We start from the raw sequence: 12,734 nt of genomic DNA, 5'->3' as shown, positions 1-12,734 counted from the left end.
CTATTTTTAACCTGATATCATTGCATAAGCAAATGTGGAAAGGGGATGATGCATCAAGAGGTAAAAAAATGCTCCCCTACAACCTAGGAACACCTTATGTACCACACGAGAGAGTAAATAAAAACTTTAAACTGGGATGGGAGAAGGAACTTCTCAGCAAACATCGCATACCGGGTACTGGAGAATAAACCATTCACTTGTCACAACTAGAGAAAGATGTAAGAGGTTTGACTCTCAGGACTTAGAGAAACATTCTTCAGAGCAGTATTTAAGAAAATGTGGAGTGTTGCAGGCAGAAAAATGTGTTACTCTATTTAAAACTCAATTTCCTAAACTGTAACAATAAAGAGCAAGGATACTTTTTATTTCCCAAGCAAATTTGGCATGTGTAGATGGCAACTAAGCATTCCTGACATCTCAGGCAATCCTCAACAATATAAGCACAGATCCAACTGTTTTGAGACTAACCGTAATTGAACATTGTGACAATGTCGTCTTAATCTCCAGAAGGGTTTCTTAATTCTGTGTTAGACAGAAAGAAAAGTCTTACCAATATCTTCTTTGAGAAGGTGCATGTCTGCTGATCCTCCATATGTGGAATAAGGAGCCCTGCAAGCAAAAAAGGCATTTGGTGCCTCTGTAGGAGATGAAAGGGGCCCTTTTTATTTTTTATTTATGTTTTCTCTTTTCTGTCTCTTCAGGCACAGATTAGGTCACTTTGTTCTTCATCACCTAGTCCTAGTCACAGGAAGATTATTTTTTTCCTCTAGTCTTTTCACAGAACAAAGAATAAAACCCAGCCATAGAAACAGGCAGGCTGGAAAGGAAATACAAGCAGAGCAGGAAGGAACAAACACAAAGATTTTTGGGCTCTCCACAGAAAATTAAAAGGTCAAAGAATGCTACTTCAGCAAAAGATGCATTCAAGACTGAAGCTGATGGGTAGATCCCCTTGCTGACCAGGAGGATCAGAAGACATGACCCAACTCAGAAACAAGTTTCACTTCAAATTGAAGACTGCGGACTTTAACAAAACAAACAAAAAAAAGCCAAACTACCCAAAACAAAAAATCAAAATAAAAACCCAACCCAAAAACCCCTCCATCACCAGCACCCAACTTTCTGGAATGCTATTTTAGCCAAAAGATATAGATCAACTTGAAACTTTCAGAAATGTGACGTATCTAATTTTATCTAACATATCTGAAAAATGAAAATGGAGGGTCATTATCCTTCATGAAATGATATCCTCACTGGTCATTAGCTAAAGCAATATGAAAAAAATATAAAGTTAGGAAACAAATCTGCACAATATTTACAATGGACAATTAGTCCGTTTCCAACCCATATAAACACATTATTCAAGATTATTACAGAGAGTGTTCCAATGTGTACTGGTTTTAGCAGAGATAAGGCTGATTTCCTTCACAGCAGCTGCCACGTGGCTATGTTTTAGATGTGTGACCAGAACAGCATTGATGACCCAGGGATGTTTTAGCTTTTGTGTTTCTCACGCTGCTGTGCCAGTGAGCAGGCTGGGGGTGCACAAGAACCTGGGAGGGGACACAGCTGGAACAACTGACCACAAGAGTATCCCATGCCATATGACATCATTCTGAGCAATAAAAGCTGAGGGAAAGAGGAAGGGGAAGACATTTGGAGTTACCGCATTTGTCTTCCCAATTGTTACACACAATGTAATCCTGCTTTCCTGGAGATGGCTAAACACCTGCAAGCCGATGGAGAGTAGTGAATGAGTTCCTTATTTTGCTTTGCTTTACCTATTAAACTGTCCTTATCTCATCCCATGAGTTTTCTCCCCCATCCAATTTGCGGTGAGCGAGCAAGCAGCTGCAAGGTGGTTAGCTGCCTGCCAGGGTTAACCCGCAACACAATGTTAGTAGTCTTGGTGCCCAAATTCCTGTATCATGTCCCCAGCTAAACTTACAAAACATTTTCACCTTCAGGACAAAGGACACAGAACACAACCCATCTGAATTTGCCAGAAAAAGCTACGTAGAAATGGGAAGGAGCAGTAAGATAGGATGGCCATTACTGTCCCCCTAAGAGCAGAGCTATCCCCAGGGATAAGATTTGTGTGGGAGGAAAGGAAGAGTGACTGCCCTCAACTACCAAACTCCCTCCACAATCACTTATACAGTAACCACTGCCTTGGTTTTTACTGGGATTATGAGAAAGAAAGGAGACAGTACTAATGTGAAAAAAGATTGCCCAAAAGCTATTCTCCAGTTCTTGCGAGAAATTGCTAACCGGACTATACCAGTTTAAGGAAGAAAGCAGCAAGTTTAAATGATAGCTACGCAACTTCCTTCAAGCTCATAAGAAATCATTTTTACACGTACTATTTCCACTAAGGATTGTGTTTTAAGCTTAAATCAAAATTCTTCTTTCATATATATGACCTATTTCAGTCAAACAGGAAACTATGTTCAAGTCTAACCAAAATATAAGTAAAGAAAAATATAAGTATGATATCCAAATGTGTAAACTGAATTAGTGTCCACATCACTTCCACATATAACACCAACTCAAACCTCAGAATCAAAGGCATATTCCATCAAGCAATCCTGATCCATGCATTTGCTGATACTTATAAAGATTATCTACATACGATCTTGTTTGCTTGCATCCAGACATTAACTCAGATGCCTAAAAGGTCCGAAAAGTCTCTGTAACTCTATACTACATTTTTATCACTTTAGTGATTTGTTTTCACTGCTCATTATTTTCACACGTTCTTTCCTAAAACTGACGAGTATCATTTTCAAGACTAGCTTAATTTTCAAAGGAACACATCTCCTTAGCAGGATAAAATGGAAGAAGTAGCCCTCTACTTCAGAAATCATTATATAGAACATTCCTTTGTAGCATTAATACTTCTATCAATTCCTATCCTTCTAGTCAAGATTTTGTCCTAGATCTGCAGGCAAGCAGAATTTTTACAAGAAGCAAACAAACGACTTGTCTTGGATGGAAGGCTTACCTCATCTTATGAAAACTGAAAACATATGCTTTGCACATTTGTATGTCTTTTCATTTCAGAAGTTAAAGGAACAGATGATTTCATATTCAAGTTCTCATATTAGCACATCAGATTCGAGTACTTGGAAAGAACAATTTAATGCATTACTCTGAAGCTTCCAATATGAAGCTTCATATAACTTGTCAACCTACCAACTGTGTATTTAAATGATGTATAAGAGGATACAATTCACAAATATTCAGAACAGACTACTTCTCTAAACACCAAGTCATGGACTTGGAACATAACGTATTTTTTTAGCCTCAATCTTTATTTCTTTGCTCTAGAAAAACAGATCATACTTTCCTTGATCTGAACCTAAATCCTTGCACATTACTTAGAACACTATAAGAATGGAAAGATCCTGTCACTGTTTGTTTTATGAAGTTTTTTGCAGCATTAGATTACTTTCTGTTTTCAGCTGAAGTTCTATGCTCTGAAGAGACTTGCTTTTTAACATGTGTGACAGTATGCAAATCTGAAGAAAACAGAAGCAACTCATCATTTGTCTTAGTATCACCTCTACAGAATGAATGTTTGACACCTGCTCAGATAACTAGATGATGTGTACCAAGAAAAGAGAACGGTGCAAGTACAGCTACTAAATATTTCTTCTACTAACAGAAGATGTATTATTTTTTCTGTTATAGTCAAATAGCCTTAAAGCTTGCTAAAGATTATATTACTTAAGATAAATAGAAAATGAATCTATTCACTATAGCAATCGTATGGGAGAAGGGAGGTATGATACACCTTTAAGGATTACGTATTAAAAAATTAAGCACCTTGTGGAAAACAAAGACTAATTTTACTGTAAGACCTCTCTAAATATAGCTCAGGAAGTGAAAAGGCTAGAATACACAGATTATATTGTAACACCCCAGACTCTGAGCTTCAGATACCATAAAGAAATTAAAAAGTACAGATGTCAAACAAGACTAGGAAAATTCAGTAGCAAAAAACCAGCAAAACAAAGACAGTATATCATGTAGTGAGTCAAACTAAGCCCTGCTAGTTTTTCTGCTTTGGTTATGAAAAAGAAAAATAGATTGTGTACATATATTAAGATAGACTGGCTTGACAGACCTCCATAAGAATCAGATCTCACAGTAGAGAGCCCAAAATTTCACCTTTCAGGTGTAACAAGTGTAACAAAGAGGAAGTTAAATGTTCCTTGCTAAGAATAAAAGCATGATTTCCCACCTTTGCTCAAGGCAACGAATAACGAAACTGCTGCTCTTAATACAACATGCCAGAAATTGAAATAAAAATAATTTCTAGCTATTAACTCTAGAAATTTTTACAGACACTATAAATGTTCATTTAAGTGATTTGACTGTGTGCAGTATGACTGCTCTCTGTATAGAAGGAATTTCAACCTGAACAGCTTTTAAACCAAATTAATCTTTTCTCTGTTCTCAGAGGATCATTACTATTAATTACAAAATGTACCTTATTTTATTATATGCATTTAATCCCCAATCTTTTGAGTATTCGTACCAGCAAAGTCTGGTACTTTAAAAGTCAATTTAGCGATTTTTCCCCCGCAGATGCTAGCACAAATTATTCTAGACATAACTACGTCTCGTCTCCACAGCAACTAATGTTAAGAACAGTATTTACAAAATGGGTTAACAAATATTTGGGTTCCTCTATATATTTTGACTATCTTAAAAGCAGTTTTCCCCCAGGTAAAAGAATAACAGAGCAATACTGTACCTAATGCTTTCTTGGTAAAGTGAACTACAGGCATTACCAAAATGCCCTTTCATTTCAACAAAACTCTGACCTCAATGCAATCCAAGTGAACTACACTTGTACGAAGTGCTGAACTATATTAGATATTGTGAAGCTGTTACTTTCACATTTAAAAATTAAATACAGTGCTTACTTGCATCTTCCAGAAATACACACTGAAAACAAGAAACTAGGACTCTCCCCTTTTCCCTAGTGTTACTCATTGATGACCCATTGCTTATATTCTAAAATTTTGCTAGATAAATAACTTAAAAACTTTCATTGGTGAATATCTAGGGGGGGGAAAGGGGGAGGGGGGGGGAATCTTGCTCTTATCATTTGGGCTGAACACAGAATACTAATAGCACAGTCAATAAGTTGCAAAAAATCATTTTGTATCAATACTGCAGAGGAAAACTACACAATCTTTCTTCAGTAGCTAAGCAGAAAGTTACATATTTCTTCTTGTCAAAGATCCTAGCAACTCTTCGGTTAAGTTCTACTACTGTATCAGCAAAAATTGTCAGCTTTACTGAAATGAAAAGGAATATTCTTACAGTCCTTTTAATATAGTGAAGATATTTAATCATGCATTTTAACTCAGCTGGTAAAATGAATTTCAAGGAGGCAATAGCTGAAATAGTCCTTAATGTTAGATACAGTTCATGCATCATCCCGTGACTGGGCATTCCAAGTGCCTAGATTTGTGTAATTTTAGGCAAATCAAGGATATGTTTATCAATTCAATTCTCAGAAGCTCTGATTTTAAAATATTTCAGTATGGATATGAGAGTGTTCAGAATTCACCTGGTTCTATTTTAGTTAATATTTTCATGCATATAATCCATGTATTACATGAAAAAAAAAGCAATATAGCAAGACCACCAGTTATATATGCGAGAGGGGTAATTTTGTAAGAAGCTTACTAGAGACCTCTTTCTCTAATGGCCTGGATTCCTCCCACTTTGTAGCTTCCCAGCTCCAGCCTTTCATTTCTCAAGGATTATCTGATGTGTGGATTATTAAAAAGAAAAAATGAAACACAACCAAAAACTCCAACTGTTTCACTATCGAGTTGTATGATTCTACAAGATAGAAAAATGATTGTGTGTCACTCTTTCTCCTTGTTTTGCATTTTCTTGTTTTAAAAGAGATAACCTGCACATTTGGTAGCTAATAATAAAAAAGGTAAGAACAAGTAATCAAACTAGTATTGCTGCTTCAATATTATGGTGAAAATGAGCGGATCCACAGGAAAATCTTTAAGGTTGTCTCAGAACAATAGACATTTGATTGATGCAGGAATAAATCCATTGATATTAATTTTGCACACAATCTGTCAGGTGACCTCCTCCTATAATTCTGAAATTTTAAGAAACTGAGATTTTGCACATACGTAAAAGGCAAATTCATTCTCCCCCAAAAAACTGCATGTTTACTGAATAGCCATTCTACTAAAAAACCCAAGGAATTTGGTTTAACAAGAATCAGCTTTAAACATTAAGTCTGCTTGCCACCATTTTTCCATCAACACTGCACGAATCTAGCATAGGTTCTCCTTTCACAAATCATTTATAATGGTAATAGCTCTATAAGTAACAGTTTTTAGGCAAGTTCATAAAAACACAGCACTGCAAATTCACAAGTAATTTATTTGAGAAGCTATAAGCCTTACTGAAAGGGTATTACTTACTATGATCAGCTGCTTGTCAACATCTTTTCCTGCCTCTTTTAGCTTCTGAATATGTTCCTCAGATGGCATGAAGTTACTGCATTTTGATGCTAATGAGGAATTTGACAACGGAACCCTTAAAATACAAATATATTTCATGTTAAAAAAGGGACTGCTTATACATGTCATCCTAGATACTGTAATTAGTACAACTAAACTTTAACAAGATGCAAACCCAAGTTAACACAGTCCTATATATTCTAAGTTGTAATTCAAATTAAAAAATAAGGAAATAAAAAGATCAACCAAAAATACAGTTTGTGACTAGCCTAAATACAAGCGAGGGTTTTTAATGGGGGGGGGGGGGAATTATAATCAAGTGGGGTAGGTTAGTCACAACCAATAACACAAGCATTTAACTGAGGCATTTTCAGAGCATGGCTGATGGTCCCTTATGCCATACACTTCCTATGTAAGGTTTAGTTTTCTAGTTTTAGGTATCATATATCAGGCTGCTGCTAAATTAGCACACCATGTAAATATTCCCATGTAAATATAAGTGGGCAATATAAAACAGATGTCATAAATCTCTCAAATTCATTTGAAACTTATTCTCTTCTAATGGCTGGCAGTGAAGAAAGGGAGAGAAGAGATCTGAGGAACAAATGGCTGGATATCTCTACAATCTCTCTCAGTTTAAGTTTTCCTTTTCACGACTGAAACACTAGAAAGTACTATAATACATCAACAATAAAATTATTCTATGAACTTGCTACTATATTCAGGGGAATAAAAAAAAAAAAAAACAAACAAAAAACCAAAAAACAACCTTAATTCCATGTTTGGATAAAATTTGTGAAGATCACTGAAGAAAAATACACGCAAGAACACATGTACTTCGACTAGGTTTTACATATTTTCTTTTTCTGAGCAAACTGAGGACATAGGCCCAAACATTTGATTGTAGCAGCCACTGCAGTACACGTAACAGGTTAATTCAGTGAGCTTTTTCAAAAATAAAACCTCTTGACAGACATTTTTAAAACAGCATTTTTTGTGCTAAATCAGAGCTATTTTTCTATTCCTGTCACGGGCCCCAAAATTTGCAGTAAGTAGCTACTTCATGGTTTGCCTTTTCCCGCTGCAACCTCTTCTTACAAAGCCCTAAACAGAGCTACACTTTAGATATGCACATTACTGTGTGTTATGGCAGGAGTACAACAGAAAGAATGATGCCTTAAGTCCTCGCTAGCATATGGAAAGCAGGGTAAGAAAGCTCTCACAAGAAAAATACTTATCAAAATAACACCAAAGCAGTATGGGCTTCTTCAGCTAATAAATTTGAGTAGATACCATAAAGCTATTTGGCAGTTGAGAATAAACATATGAAAAGCTAAAGTTATTGAAGTTATTGTAATACTTATTGAAAAATCTAAAAAGATTCATTTAACTAGTTTTCAATCTGCCTTACCACCCATCTTCTGTGAAATTCCATAGTAGTAGAGTTTTTAACACGTACAAAAGTGCTGGTTAGTCAGAATTCTTAATTTGGCCTCAGACAGATGTACTAAAAATGAAGTGCATCATTTCTTCTTGTCTCCATTATGAATATAGAAAACAGTATCAATATACCAACCACTGTGTCAACTATGTTGCTGCTCAAGGTATCGGGTACAAAGAAATTATTGTCTTTAGCTTGTAATTGGCTAAAACCAGAGACTATGCCAGAATTATTCAAAAACTACAAGAGTCAATGTGATCAAGGATAAAACACAAATCTGAACTATTAGTAGTAGTAGGAACAATTTAGTTAGTACTAACAAGAAACATTTTTTTACATGGCTGCTGACACCTTCATTTCACAGCAATCACAAAACAATCCTAAATCAAATCCCTTCTTCCCCACCTAAAAAGGTTTCATATATACAAAGAGTCCCATAACTTAAGCATTATAAAACTCTTCCAGAAGTTAAATAATTCAGTAAGGGAAAATCATGTGGTAAATCCTTCCCATAATCTCTGCTTATCATACAATTTGAGGAAGATTAGGAATGTTCTTCCAACACTGTTAAGTTCTACTTTTTAAGATAAATGTGCAGTTACAAATATCTTGCTTAATAATTTTCTTAACAAAATAGAAACATTCCTTAACAACTGGGTAAACTGAAAGCCTATTCTTATAAACGACAAGTCACTTATTTGAAGCTGAAAGGTGAGGGGTGGGGAACAATAGAACAGTTAAGTCTTAGAATAAACCCTCTCATAACTCTATAGAACATTATTGTAATTTCATAACGTATGAAATGCTATACCTGTCCTCAGCTTCAGAAGTCTGATTTGTCAGTGAAGCTTGTGTCAACTGCTTGGGAGCCAAACCTACAATTAATCAAAGATTATAACTTTATTAATGAATTTTTTATTTGCAAAGGAAATTTAAGCTGCACAACTAGCTATCTGCAAAAACATAGACAAGACAATGTTGCAATTTGTTCATGGCCAATAAAAAAAAGCTGCAACTTTGGGGCAGTATTCAGGTGTTTCTCTTTAAAAAAATTAGCAGTTTTCCTCAACATTTCCACAGCAATTCTGCAGAGCAGTTTGCCATCAGCTAAACAAGGCCAGCAGTGAAACAACACAGGAGTTTAAATCTGGTTATACCAACACCCATATAAAAAGTTCTATGTATACTATACGCATCCTAAATGTATAGTATGCCCCCATCTGAGGCATGTTCTATAACACTCAAGGAAAAGAAACAATTAAGGATAGTGAAAGTAAGAAAAAAAAATTTTTACATTTTCTAACAGTATAATTAGAGTATTTTGCCCTTCAAAAATACCCTATAATAGCAGGGAAAAAAACCCCACAACTATTTAGAAAAGCTGAATAGTTAAACAGCGCACTCAAAAATCAGGTTCAGATTAAAAAAAAACCAAAAGCAAAGAAACAACAAAAACCAACACACGAAAAAATGAACAAAACTCAAACCAACCAAAAACCCCAACAAAACAAAACCCCAAAGCAAAAGGATGCAATATCAAAATACTAAGACGGAAGTTAATGAAAAACTATATTAGGGATCAATCAATAATATTTCTTCATCAAATGTACTTCAGCCAAAATATTCACATCACAGCCAACACAAGGTTTGACAAACTGCGTTCACAGGCTGATAAATGAAGACTATGTAATAAAAACAGGAGAGCAATTACTCAGTGAATAATTTGGTCAAGATCAAGTAGAACAATTCAGGAGAAAGAAGTGCAGATAATTATTCAAAGGAAGCTGTAACCAACAGAGAATCCTTAACAGAAACCAGTATGACATTAAGAATCCAACTGAAATATGGAAGTGTCAATACTTTATTACATGGAAAAGGGAAAGATTTGGTTTGGGGGTTTCCTGTTTGTCTTAAAAGTTGTCACTTCACTTTTCCTCAAATGGAGCGTATTTAGGCCTTAAAATATTAATGCATAAAGCACAAAGAGGCACTGAAAGAGGAGCTGGGTAGAAAAACAGACACCTCTCTCTCCTACTACACAGCCCATAGATAAAAGGACATTTTGCTGCTACTAAAGTGGCCATGGGTGTGCCACACAAAGAAATACAAAAGCCCTGGTGAAACAGTTCCAATCTCAGTTTAGTTCTGCACCTTAAATAGCTCATTCTGTGAAACACTCCTCTGAAAGGAAGACCTATGCTTCCCATGTAACTGGTCAGAAGAAGAGGAAAAAATGAATAGTAAACAGTTACCTTGAGGTTCACTTTCTCCGGGTTCTTTTTTTATTTGTTTTGGTGGTTTAGGAGCTGTAACATACTTTAGTGGAGAACTTTCTGGACTTGATTCCAAATGTAATCGGAAGGTCTAAACAAAACAGAACAAATCTGAACTAATTAATGCCTTTAACCTATGAACAAAATCAATTTTCATTTTATGTATAAGCTTGTAAAATACTTCGTATAGAACACCTTTGCTCTTGAAATCTTAAATTTTAAGAGAAGCTCATTCAGATAGAGAACACTTTTTTTCCCCACTCATTTCTTTTCATACACCTTTTCACAACAGCTATGTGAGCTTAAGTCATCAAAAAGTGCCCATATGAATCTGTACAAACTCCTGCTCCAGCAGGAAATTTTAGTGATGGACATTTAGTGAAATACAGAACTTAGAAGGGTGGAACAGATTCATTTTCCAGCTTGCAATCATCCCATCTATGACAACACACACGTGAAGGATCTTTAATAAATATGAAAATTTTAAGCTGCTGTAAAAGAAAGTCATTGTTAAAACAAACTTTCTGAGCATGGCATTCTCAGGAAACAGAACAGATTTAGAACACCCTCCCACCACACACCATAATTAAAATGACTTACCTCATCTGGCCTTGGTTCATATAAATGTTTTGTCAAATTATGCAACAAACCATTTTCTGCACCTCTCTTTGTGGGCTGTTTTATTTCTAACGTCACTTCTTTAGCTTCAGCTCTTTCAGATGAAGGATCTGATTTCTCCTGCACGCAAGTTGCACTTTCATTCTCAGAGAGTCTTGTTATTGACAGCTTGCCTTGTGCTTTCGAAAGCTCTGCTTCTGTAGCTATTTGACTTGCCTCTGAAACTTCAGGGTAATCCTTTAACAAAGAAAGCTTGGGGGCATTTGCAGAATTGAAGTTACTTTGCTTTATGTTACTAGCTTTCAGTAATTTAATTTTGGTCCATTTAGAGTTTTTGTTTGAGGAGTTATTTCTACCATTCAGAGTGCATTTGACAGGCATTCCTTTTTTGCTAGGGAAAAACCGTTTGCATTGAGTACTTTGACTAGGTTCTGTCTGAGTAAGCATTTCGCTTTGTTGAAGCTGTATGTCGGCATGCTTTTCTTCTGTTCTGCTATACTTGGCATTAGGGGAATCTTTTTTCACCTCCACTGTATCTGACTCGATCTCACCTGCGATTTCTTCACAGAGTTCAAGGATGCTCACCCTTTTGGATTTTGCATCGTTCTCTAGTGGGTCAGCCACATTTGTTTCACTTACAGAGGGCTGTGAAATCTTTTTTGGTTTTGTACTGCTTTTTACGTTCTGATGCATTTGTTGTTTTTCCTTAGTTACTGTCTTGGAATTTGGCTTAAGAGACTCTGCTTCCACTTTCTTTATATTGCTAGGAATAGGAGACACAGGGCCCGTTTGGTCCTTCTTAACTTCCTCCAGACTTTCATTAGGACATAATGATGACCCTTGAAGGTTTTGTTGAAAGCTCTTGGAATTACCATTTTTATTTTCTGCTTTACTTTTTTTCTCTTTCAGAGAGCTGGTCACTTCTACATGTATTTCTTTATCCTCTTTTGTATTGTTTGGCTTTGTTTTTTTGTTTTTCTGCTCCGTTTTCTCTCCAGCAGATTTAAGGGCTTTTGCTGCAACACTGTGGGTGTGTCTTTTTGCCTGGCTGCTCTGCTTAGCTTCAAAAGCTTTTTCTTCTTTAACTTCTCTATTGCGCAGTGACCTTGCTGGTACTTGTACATGCGTTAGCTGCTGAAGTCTCTGTGATCTCCTCATTAGTGGCTCATTTGGCGCAATTATGGATTTTGACTTAGGAATTTCTTGCATGGATTTTTTCTGGCATACCTCCTTATTTTTTGTAGATTTAGGATGCTGTTGGACCTTTTTGTCAGGTGTAGTTTTATTGTTCGAGTTCAGTGCTGAAGACCTTGTAGTCATGCGCGTTCCTAGTTCAGGTTCACTGGTGCTGTCACTGAAAGATTCAAATAATTATTTTCTAGCATCCAGAAAGTAGAATTTGTCATAAGCCTCCTCTCATTCCGACTAACCTCTGCCTCTTTTCTTTCTTTTCATTTTTAAAACACTGAACATTACACATCCTCAATACTTTTAGAAGGATTATCTCTAGAATCATTCTAAAAAAACTTCCCTTCCACCTGGTTACTCTTAAGTGGAGTACTTAATGCTTTTTATGCATGGCAAGCCTGAACTATGAACCTCAGATGAATGCTTTTTAACAACCCCAGCAGTTCGTAATTGTTGACACTTGTGGCTTTCAGATGAAGTATTAACTTATATAGTATTAGATCTATTTTTGCTTCAGAAACTCTTTTGGAGGAAATCTTTCTGGATTTCAAGACACACTCTTTTCCAGAGAAAGATCATGTAGCAGGTAACACACTGACTTAAGGTTGATCTTCCCAATAGCACTATTTAACTACTTAGCTGCATCTTTAACTCAAATTCATTCTGCTTAGATTGCTTCTGACCTCACTTAGTCTATGAAGA

General features: G+C 35.9%; 1 protein-coding gene across 6 annotated transcripts in view; it reads right to left on the bottom strand.

The window, feature by feature from the left end:
• The window catches only part of ESCO1 (establishment of sister chromatid cohesion N-acetyltransferase 1), a 32,533-nt gene that overhangs the window by 16,370 nt on the left and 3,429 nt on the right, over positions 1 to 12,734 (bottom strand). For all 6 annotated transcript variants that reach the window (XM_030483789.1, XM_030483824.1, XM_030483832.1 and 3 more), the window contains 4 exons: positions 10,827 to 12,198; positions 10,206 to 10,317; positions 8,765 to 8,828; positions 6,474 to 6,588 (listed from right to left, as the gene is read on the bottom strand). In XM_030483789.1, the coding sequence (XP_030339649.1) occupies positions 6,474 to 6,588; positions 8,765 to 8,828; positions 10,206 to 10,317; positions 10,827 to 12,198 (1,663 nt within the window). The remainder of the gene's footprint in view (positions 1 to 6,473; positions 6,589 to 8,764; positions 8,829 to 10,205; positions 10,318 to 10,826; positions 12,199 to 12,734) is intronic.

Source organism: Strigops habroptila, chromosome 1, assembly GCF_004027225.2.
Source record: "Strigops habroptila isolate Jane chromosome 1, bStrHab1.2.pri, whole genome shotgun sequence".
NCBI classification, from domain to species: Eukaryota; Metazoa; Chordata; class Aves; order Psittaciformes; family Psittacidae; genus Strigops; species Strigops habroptila.
Note: the sequence above shows the minus strand (reverse complement) of the source record. Positions and strands in the feature narration are given on the sequence as shown.